The sequence below is a fragment of the Pteropus vampyrus genome, unplaced genomic scaffold, assembly GCF_000151845.1.
Source record: "Pteropus vampyrus isolate Shadow unplaced genomic scaffold, Pvam_2.0 Scaffold138, whole genome shotgun sequence".
Lineage (NCBI taxonomy): Eukaryota > Metazoa > Chordata > Mammalia > Chiroptera > Pteropodidae > Pteropus > Pteropus vampyrus.
This window is the reverse complement of record NW_011888919.1, coordinates 652,802-667,340: the sequence shown is the minus strand read 5'-3', so window position 1 is coordinate 667,340 and position 14,539 is coordinate 652,802. Positions and strand designations below refer to the sequence as shown.

General features: G+C 55.8%; 1 protein-coding gene and 1 long non-coding RNA gene across 2 annotated transcripts; one reads left to right on the top strand and one right to left on the bottom strand.

Moving 5' to 3' along the window:
• The first annotated feature begins 7,667 nt into the window (after positions 1-7,667).
• Positions 7,668-8,521, top strand: LOC111744625. Its single transcript, XR_002782242.1, has 2 exons — positions 7,668-7,782; positions 8,049-8,521. It is a non-coding gene; the product is annotated as an uncharacterized LOC111744625 (long non-coding RNA).
• A 4,224-nt stretch (positions 8,522-12,745) lies between these two features.
• On the bottom strand, positions 12,746-14,539 carry CCDC8 (coiled-coil domain containing 8; the record flags this gene model as incomplete). Its single annotated transcript, XM_023535233.1, has 2 exons — positions 12,746-13,099; positions 13,131-14,539. A coding segment is annotated over one exon (1,365 nt), but the record flags the coding sequence as incomplete, so codon positions are not given.

Here is a 14,539-nt window from a genome sequence, read left to right as displayed (position 1 = left end):
GCTTGTCTCAGATGGTGGAGCTGCCAGAGCTGCTCGGATTGGGGTGACTATTAGGAGATCCGGAGAGGCGGGGGAGCCCACAAAGCCACACCCCCTCATCTCCCATCTCTCCGGGGCCAGCTCAGGGCAACCAGCTGGGCAGCCCCTGTGTCCGGCGGTCATCACAGTCTCAGAGGAGATTCTGCCACCCGGATCTGAGAGTCCCCATCGGCAGCGCGTGACGCACGTGGAGCGGCCACACGCAGGTTGGGCGGGTGAGGCCGGCCCAGCGCAGAAGCTGGCAGAAACGCTGTCCATGGGCAAGAGTATGCGGGGCCTGCTGGGTGCCCACCTGCCCTGGGCACTCACGGCCCGTGGGGCAGACCCCGGGCAGACCCCGCGCCGCCGGCCCCACTTCGGTTTTCACCTCACCCAACAAAGCAGGCACTTCCACCCGCCAAGGAAGACCAGAGGGCTTCCCACCTCCCCGCCGCTTACGCGCCATCAGGCGCTGATACGGGGTCCCATTTAGGCTGTTCAGCCTGGCCTCGGCCCTCCGGGGAGATTCCTGTTTTCGAGTCTGAGTGCTCCTGGACCCACGCCTGTCCGCAGTGATGCAGACCTGGGGGGTCGCTTCCCCGCGGTTGATACTGGATGGAGGGGGGATATTTTGCCACTTTTGGTTACCCCCACCCCGCCCCGCCCTGTCCCCTGGCCCGAAGCGAGGGGATCACAGTTCTAATTCTGTGTAGGCGTTCAGTGAGGCCGGCAGGCAGGCAGGCTCCCTTCCTTAAAGCAAGTGGATGTTGCAGGAAGCGGGGTCACCCTTCTGGGGGCTGTGCACTGGACTTCAGCGTGTCCTAAGGGAAGGCGGCGGGAGTCCCAATGGCCAATCCCATTCCCTGCCTGTGAGGAGGAAGTGTTCTGAGGGGCCCTTCAGACCTGCACATGCAGTGCAGCCAGCTGAGAAGCCGGGTGCCGTGGTCGTCACTGCGCCTGCAGGAGCCCCCAAGCCCTCTTCGCGCTCAGTGATTTGAGGTGGCGTCAGCCCAGGCCAGCTCTGCTCCTTCATCGGGGTTTCCTCAGGGTCTGTGTTAGCTCCGTGTGTGTCTAGCCACCGCGATGTCACACGTCTGCGTCCGTGTCCTCAGACAGCCAGCTACAGCCGCACCTACAGCCGTCCTTACCTGTATCTCCGTGCACATCTGTTAGTCTCCTGGGACAGCCGGGACAAACCGGATGGCTTAAAACCACAAAAATCTGTTCTCTCACAGTCCTGGAGGCCCGCAGTCCGGAATCGAGGTGTCAGGGCCATTGGAGGGCTCTAGGGCAGAATCCTTGCTCCTTCCAGTCTCTTGTGGCCCTTGGCGTTTCTCAGCTGCAGCCTCCGCTTCCAACCGTACGTGGCCTCTTCCTCTCCCTGCCTGCTCTCTGGCTCTTGACACTCGTTGAATTTAGGGCCCAGATGAATTATCCAGGATGAGGTCATTTGAGATCCTTAATTACATTGGCAAAGATCTTTTGTCCAACTGAGGTCACCATGCAGGTTCCAGGGCTTGGGTTACGGTGTGGATATATTCTTTTTCTTGGGGATGGGGGTCACTGTTCAATCCGCTCTATGCATTTAAGTCTGTATCAACTTCTGTATTCTTATCTGTATATCCAAATATACACTTATGTCTATATCCACATCTCCAGCCATATCCTCATCCATATCTACATCTGTATATCTGTCCATACCTACAGATAGCCTCATCTCTATCTGTATCTACATCTATACTCATCTGTCTCCTTATTTACCACTAATTATAACAGTTATCTATAGGTAACAGGTAATAAGCACATCACCAAATAACAACGGAAGTTATCTTATTTCTGGTTGAAGAATCCTAGCTGATGTTAATTTTTTTTTGTTTTACATTCAAATGCTTGGTATATCTCAGCATATATTTTATAATGGAAAATATTCCTCTGTTGAGGAATACAGGAAAACCTTCGCTGTGTCTAAAACGGACCTCATTCTCTCATTTCCAGCCTCCTCTCCTGCCCATCTCGGCCTCCGTGTCCTTTCTTTCACCTGTGGCGGGGTCCTGGCCTTGTCCTGGTCCTTCCCTCCCTCTTCCTTCCTTCCATATAGTGCTCTAGACAGCGGCCCTCGCATCTTCCCTGCGTTTGCCCAGGCGGGGTTCAGCCTCTGCCACCCTGGCCGAGGCATCTTTTCCAGGTTGAGGGTTAGTGGTGCCCTTTTCCTGTTCTAGACAATTCCATGGCCCCCGGTGTCCTCAGGATAAACCCTAACAGAGCCCACTGGCACGGTGTGGTGGCTTCACCGTGCCGCAAAGTCCTCACCCCAGTGAAAGCTAAATTCAGAGATTCGGGTCTAATATATCTCTATAGATGATCTTATTCTCAGGCTTAAAAAAGTGCTCTGTACTGCATGTATAAGTATGCATTCGGTTATAAATTTTAAATATCAGGGAGGGGGATACGCGGAATCCATAAAATTAAAAATGCAACCAAACCAAACATTAAAAAAATAGTACATGGTAGCTAGGAATGAATGAAGGCAAAAATAAATTCGAGGTAACAATAGTGGCCCAAAACCACTGACCTGAAATACCTCTGACACGCGAGAGAGCTGGGGTTCCTTTGCTCAGAAGGACAAGCCTGCCCCAGCCCGTCCCCACCCCCTTTCCTTGACATGGCTTAATCGTCACGGGTCTTAGAATGGGCTCCCCCTGCTCGGTCCATCTGACACTTGCTTCCTTCCCAGGGCTGTGTCCTGGACTGTGTCCCACTTTAGATTAAATGTTTATAGAAAACCCAAGTCCCCTAAGATGCTGGACGTCAAACTTTGTCTTCACGCTCCCTAAAAAAAAAAAGATTTTAAAGAACTCTCTCTCCCGCCATGTGAAAACATTTTTCATCATATAAGTGGACAAAATTTGTGTGTGTGTGTGTTTAAATAGGAGGGAGAAAATAGATACATTTTCTAAAACAAGTCATTGACCAAGATGGCTGACTTTCGTTGATTAACATGCCTGATTGCCCTAGACAAGTTCCTCCCGTAACTTGTTTTTTTCCCATTTGCCAGGTCAATGCTTTGGGACCCAACAGTCCATAAAGTTGACAGGTAGCAATTAAACAGCTATCACGCCGTTGACATGTCCCCTCTTCTAAATCTGTGTCTGTTTTCACCTGTGTTTCTAGCGTGTGTGCCTGCCTTTTCTCCTCAATGTGCGTGAGTGCCGTGTACATTTTTCATCGGGTATTCCCAATATTTAGAAATTCGCAACTTTCTTCCAGTATCTCATGTTTGTCTATGGAGACGTGTGAACAGAAACTCTTACTTTCGATATAATCAATTTCACTCGTGTTCTGCCTAATAGTTTGTACGTTTGGAGTTTTGTACTTTTTCTTGAGACCCTATCCCCAAGCCATCAAGATGGTTCCCTGCCTCCCAGTCTTGTGAACTTCATGTTTTTTTTGCATAGAGGTCCAGGGTCCACCTTTGCATGCAGTGTGAATTAGGGATTCCGTTTTCGTTTCCTACGTATATTTACTCAGCTCTTCGTGAACCATCTGCGCTTTTTAAACATACACCTCCTCTGACAATTATCTGTTTATATGTTTAACAAAGCACCTGTGCCGTGGTTCTTAAATCGTGAGCCAAGATGTAGTGTAAATTTCTGAGGGAAACATAGCGACATCTGCCGGGCACTGCGGGAACCACCAGCTCAGGTAGTTTGCCGCTTCCGCTTTAGCCCGCGCTGCGGTCCTTTCAACGACCAATCTTCGCGAAGCTGAGTTTTCGATGGTTGAGGGTATAAAAAAGCAAATCACACGCCCAAATCAATGCAGGACAGGTAATGATGGTGGCGGTGTTCAATCCGACCCCGAGGTTTGAGACGTGCGGCGCCAGGCACACACATCCTATTCATAAATAATAATGCTTATTTAAGAATGAAATAAAGTTCTTTTCTATTTCTTTGGGGGCGCCACGGATAAATGACCGAAACGTTAAGAGCCCAAGCACGGAGCTCGTTTGGGGCTGTGGGCACCAGGGCACAAGGATCAGAAGCTCGGCCTCTGGAGTCACAAGACCTGCGTTTGTAACCTGGCTTTGTCTCCCTTGACCGTCATGCAACCTCTTTTCCTATAAACCGGGAATAATGAGTTATGGGGATCAATGACAAAAGTGGTGTGAAGTTCTTAGACAATTTCTGGCATGTCATTAGCAGATGAGAAGTGCTAGCTTTACGAAACTGTTTCTTTAACCAGAATGGAGTCGTCCTCTATCCGTATTTCCACCAAAGTCTTTTTTCTGCACTTACTGATATTACCAGGACCGTTTTTCCAGGCTGCAAAACGGACCAAGTTGTTCCAATAGCTGCACAATTTGACCGTTAACTTCCTTTTGCCTCCGTCTGCATCCTTCAGGTTCCTTATAAAATAAGAATCCCCGGGACCTCGAGGTGCCCTAGGCTGCCCGCAACCTTCGACGCAGACCTATGAAGCACTGCCCTTCCCTCTCAGGCCCCGCCCTTTAGCTGTTCCCTCTCCCTCAGGAAGGAGTTTCACCCCATCCTGGCATTCCAGGCCTGTGTCCTGCCCGGGCTATGGCCTCCAGCAGGGTAAATCACGTCTCTGCTATGTCCAGGCCTGTGACCTCGAACAGGTCTTTCAACTTTCCTGAGCCTCAGTTTCCTCATCTGTATAATGGGGATGATAACGGACCCCACATCATTGGGCTGCTGTGAGAATTACAGAGGTCAGCATCTAAGACTTTGAAGAACCTGCACTATGACCCAGGTGTGTGTATTGGGGGGGCGGCGGGGGAGGCTGGCAGGAAGGTCCCCTTTCCAAGAGCTCCCGATCTTTATCGAGGGGGCCAGCACCTGGTCACCACCATCTCTTTTGGGACCTTGGCAAAGAACAAAGAGCTCTGGAACCACAGAGGCTGATACTGGTTGTTTATATGCAGCTTAGAGGTTGTGTGACTTGGAAAAATTAAATAACCTCTCTGAGCCTCGCTTTCCTCATCCCTCTTGCTTAGGTCTCACTTAGCTGTTGATGAGGAGGTCTGGTGTGGGGAGCGCCATGGGCCCTGCTCACAGGAGGGCTGAATTAGCAGCTGGTGATATTCCTTTTCCCAATGCCCAGGATGCATATGCGCCGAATTAAATATCTGTTGGGTTAAAGCGCCCTCTGGTGGGTACAAGAAGCCTCAGCCCAGGAGAAAGGAATATGGAGCCAATTTCATTCCTTTTTAATTTGTTCCGTTTTTTCAACAAACTTCCTTGAGCCCCTTCTCTGTGCTGGGTGGTGCTTTGGACCCACTGATGACAAGACAGCCTTGCATCTACCTACTCGGGATTCACAGTTCAATGGGGGAGACATTGGCAGCCCAGAGGAGGCATTTGAGGCTGGAATGACCCGAGAAGGGGACAGGCCAGACCTTTCCTGACCTCCTGGGCCATGGTGAGGAGCTGGGCTTTGTCCTGAGGTCACTGGGGAGCCGCGGCAGGTTCTGAGCAGAGAAGTGGGTTTTCATTAGTTGACAGTTGATCAGAAGGGGCGGGGCTGGGGAGGAGAGAACAGGAAGAAGGCTGGGGCTGAGTAAGGAGGCACCTGGACAGTAGTGGGACCTGCAGGTGGGGACGGTATCAGGGTGAAGCTCAGGGCTCCCCAGAGAGGGACAATCCCAGCCCACTCCCAATCTAAGAGAGGATGAGGTGGTCTCCAGTCTGATTCCACACCCGACTCCTGCCCAGGACCTGGCCCAGGTAGCCAGATATACGTTCCCACCTGGAGTTCGCATCTGCAGACCCTCAGCCCAGAGGGTGCAGGTCACCCAACGCCCACAGCAAGTCTCGTCTCTTAAGATAGGCCCAGGTCTGCTGGGGCGGGGGGAGAAAAGACCATTTGGCACCAAACTGGGAATGAAGAATGGGTAGGGGTGTGTGTGTGCGTGTGTGTGTGCGTGTGTGTGAGTGATGGGGTGTGTGGACATGTGAGGATTTCAGCAGGTGTGTGTGTGTGTGTGCAAAGATATAGGAGTGCCTGTCCCTGAGTGGGTGGGTGTGTGACTGGGTGTGTCTGGATGTCTATGAGTTAGTGTGCATTAGTACAATTGTAACACAGGCTGACGTGAGCGTACTCTACACCTTGAAACTACCACATGTCCCCGTGTCTCTGAGAGGAGTCTTCACAGCCACCGGGAGTTTGCACATCCAGAGCAAAATCCCAAAGTTTGGATGTCACTCTCCATATAATCCCTGTATATTGGGGACTCTCAAATGCAAGGTCACTAACTTTTTGTGTGGCCTAAAACAAATAAAAACAAACAAAAATAAAACCCATGTGAAAAAAGAAAACCACCAAGCCAGGCGTGGGTGGGAGATGATGTCAGATGAAAACTATTCTTGCAAACGAAATCCATCCAGGTTACTCTAAACCCTACTTTCTGACTTAGCTCCCCTCACCCTTTTTTCACGTTCTCACCAATCGGTGGAAGCCAGGCCTAGCGCCTTTCAGGGGTGCTGACTCTGAGGAACAGGACGAAGGCAGGTTTTCACCCCCATTTCCAGGATGAGGAAACTGAGACCCAGAGAGGTAGGGAAGAACTCGAACCGGGTCTGTCCGACTTCAAGATCCCTCTCATCACTGCCCGCTGGTCCCGCGGACGGAGGAGACCGGATGCCCGAGATTAAGGCCTCGGTGCCCGCCCCGTCGCCCCCGTGCCAGGACCTCCCCTCCCCCAACACACACGCCTCACCCTGAGGCTGACCCTGTACGGGCCTCTGGCCTGCTCAGGCAAGGAGAGGGCTCTCCTACATTCCTTCGTGTGTGAACAGGTCTTACAACAGGGTTTCCCGGACAGAAAGCGACCTCCTCCGGTCCACCCCCAGCAGGCAAGACTAGGGTGGTGGCATTAGCCCGCGCAAGTCGCAGCGCCCTCCGTGCCCACCAGGGGGCGCTCCAGGACCGCTGGTTAGAGACCCGCGGAGGAGGGCGCTTCCTCAGGGCTCAGGTGGGGCCTGGCAGCAAAACGTGCCCAGATTGATTAAACTCTGAAGCAGAGAGCTGGGACTCAACAGTAATTATAAAAGTTATAACCATTTTTTCTATAGCTCTTACTATACTCCAAGCACTGTATGCAGTGCTCAGTGGATGGACATTTGGGTTGCTTCCATGTTTTAAGCTATTATATTCACATTGGTTTAAGGCAAGTTTAGGTCGTCAGGAAGTTGGGAGAGGCTGTGACGTCTAGCGCTATTATGGTTCACATTTTACAAATTTAAAAGAAGAGAGAGAGGGTAATGACTTGCCCAGGGTCACATGGCACTAATATGAACTCAGGTGCTGTGGCTTGTCTTAAACCACATCCGTGTGACTGCCCTCGCCCTATCCTTTCCCAAAACCCTGGGGCAAGGGGGAAACAAGGTGTAGGGGCGTTTCAGGGGCAGATTAGGAGGGACCTGAGTCCCTGGGCCGCAATCTGTGCACTGTCCTGGTGCTTGCAGGACACCAGGAAACTCCCCCGCCCCCCCCGCCTCCCCCCCACGCCACACACACACCATCTCGGTCACGGTGAGGGAGAGGAGGGCCTGGAAATGATTAATAACCTCAGTAGGACTTGCTGAGTGCTGCCGGTAGGGGCGGGGGTTGACTGGGCATCTGGCTGTGCTCTAAGCGCTAGACGTCACAGCCTCTCCCAACTTCCTGACGACGCTAAGAGAACATGATCCCCATTTTCAAGTGCATAAATGGAGACAACGAGGTGCAAATAACCAGGCCAAGGTCAGAAGGAGGATGGTCGGAGGGTGGAAGTGAGCCCAGGCAGCCCCACTCGAAATATTTGTACCCCCACTGCTCCGTTTCCGCATCTGTCCCTGCTCCCCGCGTAAGGATGGAGGACTGAAAACGTCTCCATCTATCTCCCTCCCAGACGCCCGAGCAGGCTCTCCCTCTCCACGTCTGCGTTCTGTCATTCTCTTAGGTGAGGAGTTGCTGCTGGGCCGGTCCAGATAAACACTAATTTGGAGTCAAAAATTCTGATTTTCTAGGGCAGCTGCCGTGAAAATGCTCCCGAGTCTTAAACCAAAACCCCAGAGCCACGGGCTGAAATGGGGGGCTGGGCCACGTGGGGTCCGCAGGGCGGAGCTGGTTGCATCCTCTCTGCGGCAGGACAGACTCCCTGTCGCCTCTCTGCCGCCGCCGCCAGAGGGCGCACGTGGGAGACTGTCTCCAAAATGGCCGATGTCCATCCTTCCCCTCCCTGCGTGCGCCTGGGAATTCTCCCACCAAGAGATGGAGTCTGTTTCCCTTCTGCTCGACTCTGGGCTGCCTCGACTTGACTTGACCACTAAGTCAAGTCCCAGCCAACCACTCCCTTCCCCCAAACCCTCTAATGCCTCCCTATGTCTCTAAAGGTCAAAGCCAGAGTCCTTATAACGATGAGAACTTCTGGGTCCAATACCACTGGCCAATTGGAACTATTTAATTTAAAATTAAATAAACGTGGACATCCATTTCCTCAGCCATGCCAGCCACCTTACAGGTGCTCAAAGGCCCCACGTGGTCAGTGCAAGCAGAGGACATTTCCACCATCGCAGAATGTTCTCTGGGACAGCACTGGTCTGCTCACTCTGTCCCCATTTTAGTTCTCTGCCGCATGGCCCACTCTCTCTGACTTCAGCCACCCCCTTGCTGTTCAGGGAACACGTGGAACATGTTCCTGCCTCGGGGCCTTTGCACTTACTGTTCCCACTGCCCGGAGTGCCCTTCCCGGGATCTCTGCACGGATCTGTCCTTCGCTCCATGCGGGTCTTTCTTCAAGGGTCACATGCCCAGGCAAGGTCACCCTGACCGCCCCGTTAAAAGTCTTTCTTCCCGCCCATGCCCGCCTTCTTTTTCAGAGTCTCTTTGTTTCTAAATAGCTCACTGACTGTTTTCGTCAGGGGGCTCGCTAGAGGGAATTGGTGACATGAGTTTTGCAGGCAACGTGCAAAAGGGGAAGTCACGTTGCCCAGAGGTTAGGAACTCAGCGAGCCGCTCCCGCCGCGGGGATGCGGCTGCCCAGAGCCCGGGTCCCGGGGCGGCCGAGGCTCCGCGCGCAGAGCGGAGCGGCCTGGAGAGGGACCCGGGAGCCCTGGCTCACGTCACTGCTGCTGCCACCGCAGCCCCGGCAGCCTCCAGACAGTGTCCCCCTTCTTCCGCTTCCAGCTGCCACCAGCGCCCATGGGCCACCAGCAGCAGCGCGGCTGGCAGAGGAATCGGGACGTGGCTGAGGCCGAGGGTCCCAGCCAGGGATGGGGGTGGGCGGGCGAGCGAGGGGAGTTGGGCGGGGACGCTCCGGAGACGAGAGCGTGCTGCGTCCTGTCGCCCGCCGCGTCCCCAGCGCCAGGCCAGTGCCCGCACACGGGGCCGCGCAGTTTCCAGTTGTCCAAGGACTGACCGACCGACGGGCTTGGAGAACCGAACCCGGATGCGCCCTGCGAGGAAGGTGCTGGGACGCTGCGCCCTGGCGGGAGGGAGCCGAGCGGCGCGCGCGGCAGCGTCTCGGGTCCAAGACGCAGCCGCGTAAACGCCCCGGGATCGCGCGGGAAAGCGCGGCGCGCGGGGCCCACGCAGGGCCCTCGGCAGCGGGGTCGTCCCCGCGGGAGCCCGGAGGTGCCGAGCCCCGAGGACCCGGTGGAGGGAGAAGGCAGCGCCCGGGAGGAGGCCGAGGGCCCCGCGCGAACCTTAAAGGACGTGAACCCAGGCCGCGGCGGGGAGCAGGACGGACAGACGCAGGCCCTCGGGAGCGTCACCCACCGGGGACAGATAAGAAGTCTCCTAGAGACGCACGGGGTCCCGCATTAGACAGTGTCGTCTGCGGGGAGAGCCATCGTGTGGGCGGGGCCCGAGGACGCGAGCAGGAGACGGTTCGACAGTCGTCACCTGTTAGGTTGTGCGGGGAGCCCTCACTGAGAAGGCGACATTGGCGCGAAGACCCGAAGGAGGCGAGGGGTGAGGCAGGCGGATACCTCAGGGAAGCGCATCCAGGAGGCGGGAACGGCCGGTGCAAAAGCCTCGAGCTGGGGCCGGCATAGTGAGGGGTTATTCCGGCGTCATCACGACCCCTCCGTGCCCGGCCTCGGTGCTGCGTTTTCCTGCGTGCGGGTCTGCAGAATGAACAGATTTGGAGTGAGTGTGTGTATTTGCTTCTGTGGATAGACCAAGTTTGGGGGAATAGGTTTGCGTTGCCTTTCACTTCCATTTCCCAGATGAGGAAACTGAGGCACAGAGAGGTGTGGAAGGGAGTCAGTCTCGGGCATGTCCTACGCCGGGGCTCCCTGGCATAACCACATAGTCGCATAAGCGGCTCAGAGCTTGGTGCCGCGGTGCCCCGCTCCCAACCCCATCCCCTACCCAATCTCGGACCCCAGCCCCTGGCTGTCCCTGTTTCGCCCCTTCAGCCAGCTCAAGTCCCGAGAATCTGGAGAGTATGGTTGGGTCTTAAAACTACTGACAGAGAAGATTGGGAATTCCGGGGACACTAGACGACGCCCTTCCCACTACCCACCACTCGGGAGTGGGGAGAAAGACCACACGAGCTGCGGCGCCCGCGATGCCCACCAGGGGTCGCTCCAGGACCGCTAGTTAAAGGTGTTCCGAGCCCCGATCCAGCGCCAAAGCTCCACACGGCCTTTGAACACCAGGCTGCCGAAAGGGGACATTCCTGGAGGGCGGCGGTCCTTCAAGCGAGGTCCTGGGATCAGCCTCACCTGGGAACTTGATAGAAACGTATATTCTTGGCCCCACTCCACACCTACAGAATCACTTGGGGTTGGGATCTAGCCTTCTGTGTTTTAAAACGCCCTCCAAGTGATTCTGAGAACCCCTGCTCCGAGGTCTGATTATCTCCGGGAGGCCTAGAGTAGCGGGTACACATTGGAACCACCCCGGAAGTTTTAGGGCTCTGGGTGCCCGCCGCCAGACCCTGGGCCAGTTCCAAGAACACCTCTGGGTGTGGGGTCTTTGAAAGCTTCCACGTCGTTCCACGTGGCGGCGGGGGGTGGGAACTGCCCTCTAGCGTCTTATGTAAAGAAGCGGCCACCCTGAGCTATACCAGGAATGAGAGATGATGTCCGTTGGGCTGATGTGAGCTCGGATGCATCGGGTCTTCGACCCTCTCAGCAATCCTGGGAGGAAAGCTCTATGATGACCCTTCTTTTCAGATGAGTAAGTGGAGGTGCAGAGGTACAGAGAGGTTAAGTAACCAGCCCAAGGTCACACAGCTTGTAAGCAGAGATGCCGGTGGCGAGCCGGGCAACCTGACTCCAAATCCTTCCTCACCCCGTCCCCCTGAGGGCTTCCTCTCTCCCTGTCACACAGCCATGGGGCTTGGGAAGTGGGGCCCAGAAAGTCCTCTCCTGTTGCGGGGTGGCATCTCTCTGTGTTCCATTTTCTCTTTAATGACAGTTAGGGGCGGCCGGACCAGTCCAGATAAAGGCTGGTTTAGAGGCAAAACTCCGGTTTTCTGGAGTCCTCCCTGAAAATCCCAGCCTGTTTGACTCCACCACCCCAGAAGCACAAATGGGCTGTATTTAAGGACTGGGCTCTGCTGGCACCATTCAAAACCCCTTTGGATTAAAAAATAATTCACCTGGTACTGTCTCAGGTTACCCAAGGGACCTCCAGCTCTGGTGTCTCACCGGATGCTCATGTCTGGGACGCTGGGGACAAGAGGAACAAACTGAGGATCAGCAGGAGGATGGATTCGCTCAGTCTCTACGAGTGTTTCTGGGTCTCTCATCATCCCTGGTCCCCTCATTTTACCTTCCAGCAACCCAAACAGGCCATGCCCCCTAGCCAGGAGGCCAATGTTGTTCCAGATGGGCAGCAGCCGACAGCCCCCACTGCCACCACCAACCTGGCATCCAGAGTGCTCACCTGCCACTCCAGAGATGGCTCCGCCCACCTGGTTACTACCTCTCCCCAAAGTCCATCCTTCCAGGTGGGTCTCACACCTGGTTTCTTGCAAAGCCCACTAGAGGCTCTTGCCGGGCTACACCTAGTTCAAAGGGACTTAGCGGGAGAGAGCGTATCATTCTTCAGTTGCAAGGGAAAAAAAGCTGAGAAGTTCAGGCCAGGCTGCAGCCACAGCCAGGACAGAGCTGGCTTTCAGTACCCCTCCTCTGTGAATTAATTCCCTTTTCTCCTCCTTCTGCGAGGCTGGGGGGTGGTCGTTTGCTGTGGTTTTCACCTGTGGGCATGGGGGGAGGGAGACACGAACAATACAGAGAAATGTCCCCCAGCCCCGGGGGGGCCTTAGCAACCCAATCTCTCCACGACTGTGAGCATCAGTCACAGCACACTCCACATCGCATCCCCCCCCCACCCCATTTTGGCCTGTTCCTATTGCAATGATTTGTCACCTCGTCCAGTGGCCACGATGCCCCAGGAGACGTTCCTGGGACTTGACCAAATAGATTCCTGGGCAGCCCAGCCAGTGCGAGCAAACCCCCAGCTCTGAAGCCAATGACCCTGAAATCTGCATTCGAACGCATTTTCTAGATCATTCTTCCGTCCCTTGTAAAGTGTGTGAAGTGTATAAACTGCAGGCCCGGGACCCTCAGAGACTGCAGAACCCAGGGGTGTGGGGTTGGCAAGCAAAGTGACGTAAACACCGGTTGGCATCACGGAGGGTGGGAGTGGAGGGGACGCAGGATGTGACACCCCGGAGCATTCTTCAGCAGCCAAGCCCAAAGCTGAGAAGTAAGTTTGTAAACATTTTTATTTGCATGTTGGCGTGTGCCCTCTTTGCAAGTTCGAGGAGGCAGTCAGTGTGAAATGTGCAGGCAAAGGTGACACGAGAAAGCGGGGCGGTGGGGGGGCGCGGATTCCTCCCCGGCCTCATTCTCTCTTTCAAGCACCTGGAGTTGCCTTTGACGAAGTCAATGCCTCTGCTTTGTACGGGTTTCTTCCTTCACACTCCTTGGGTTACTACAAAGAGTCTGTATCTTTAAAATCAATGCATGAGAGATAAAATTTTAGCATGAAAAGAAAGAGGGGTGATAGGTGCAGAGGTGAGGGGTGCTGCCCGGCCCCTCGCTCTACCTCCATGTTCAAGTACGGAGGCAGGAAGATCACCTCCGTGCAAGCGCGGCGGCAGGTGGGGGTGCCCTGCGGCCTCCCTGCCCTCGTCTCACAGTGGGTCCTCCTGCTCTCTGGGCTCTGCTTCTGCTCTGGCCTCAGCCCTCAGCACCCTGAGGCTCCTGGCCTCGCCTGCTCTGGGGACTCTCCTGGGCAGGGCTGGCAGCTGTGGAGTGTGCCAGAAGGCTCTCCGGCGCTTGCAGAACCATGAAAAGCGCCCAGGGGTCTGGAACCTCACTGTCTTGACCTGTTTCCGGGCCCTAGCTCCTGGGGTTGCTCCTGCAGCCCTCCGGGCAGCTAAGGCTTCAGCTTCCTGGACGGCTGGGGCCTCTGCCCTCTGATTATGGGCAGCTTCTACTCTCTGGTCAGCTGCAGCCTCCGCCCCATCAGATGCAGCCTCTGCCCCCTGGACAGCTATGGCCTCTGCCCCCTGATTGTCTGCAGCCTCTGTCCCCTGAGCTGTGGATGCTGCTTCCTGCCTCCGGCACCGCCTGAACAAAGCCCAGTTGATCTTAGGCTTCCATCGTCTTGGCGGGGTCTCAGGCTCCAGCCCATCTCCCACGTTCTCGGGGCCAGCGCCGCCTGGCACCCCATCCCTCTCCACCCCGGTCAAGGCCTGCTGGGCCTCGCCCACTCCCGGGCTGGTCCTCGGCGCCCAACCCTTCACCCTGCACTTCAGCTTCCCCCAGGACACCTGGCTGACATATTCTCGCCACCTGTCCGCCTTGGACGGCTGGGGCCCCGAGTTTTCCTCAAACATGGGCACGGGCAGGTGCACGCGGCGGCGGGTGGCGGGCGCGCTGGGCTGCTTTTCCCCGCGCCGCAGGAAGGCCTCCACCAGCTCCTCGTCGTCCTCGCTCTCCACGTCGCTCCCCAGGAACTTGCTGCCCAGGTAACTGACGGGCATTTTGCGCACCTTCCTGCCGTGCCCGGAGCCTTCGCGGCCCTTGGTACCCTTCTGTCTGGAGGTCTCGAAGTCGCTGAACTCGCTGTCGCTGGCATTGCTGCTGTCATAGGTGCCCACGACAAGCCGGGGAGGAGGGGTCACCATCTGCTGGACTCTCCTCCTCACTCGGGGCTCCTTGGGCTTTTTGGGGGGCTGGGGCGGGTGCGGGGTGCTCTTCTCGATGATGCGGGCCACGTCCTCCAGGTTGCGGCCTTCTTCCTCCAGAAACTGGGTCAGCCGCTCCCGAAATTCCGCCTCCTTGGTGGCGGGCTTGGAGATGACCCTCCAGACGCCCCCCGCCAGCCTGACCTCCCGGGGGATGAGCAAAGAGTCGACGTCCTCCCCGATGCGCAGCACCCCCACCGTGGAGTCCTCCTCCCTGCGGAACACCTTGCCGATTTTCTTAAAGGTGCCCACGGGCTTCAAGGCTTCCACGAGGACGTCCAAGTCCACATCTTTGCAGACGTCGGG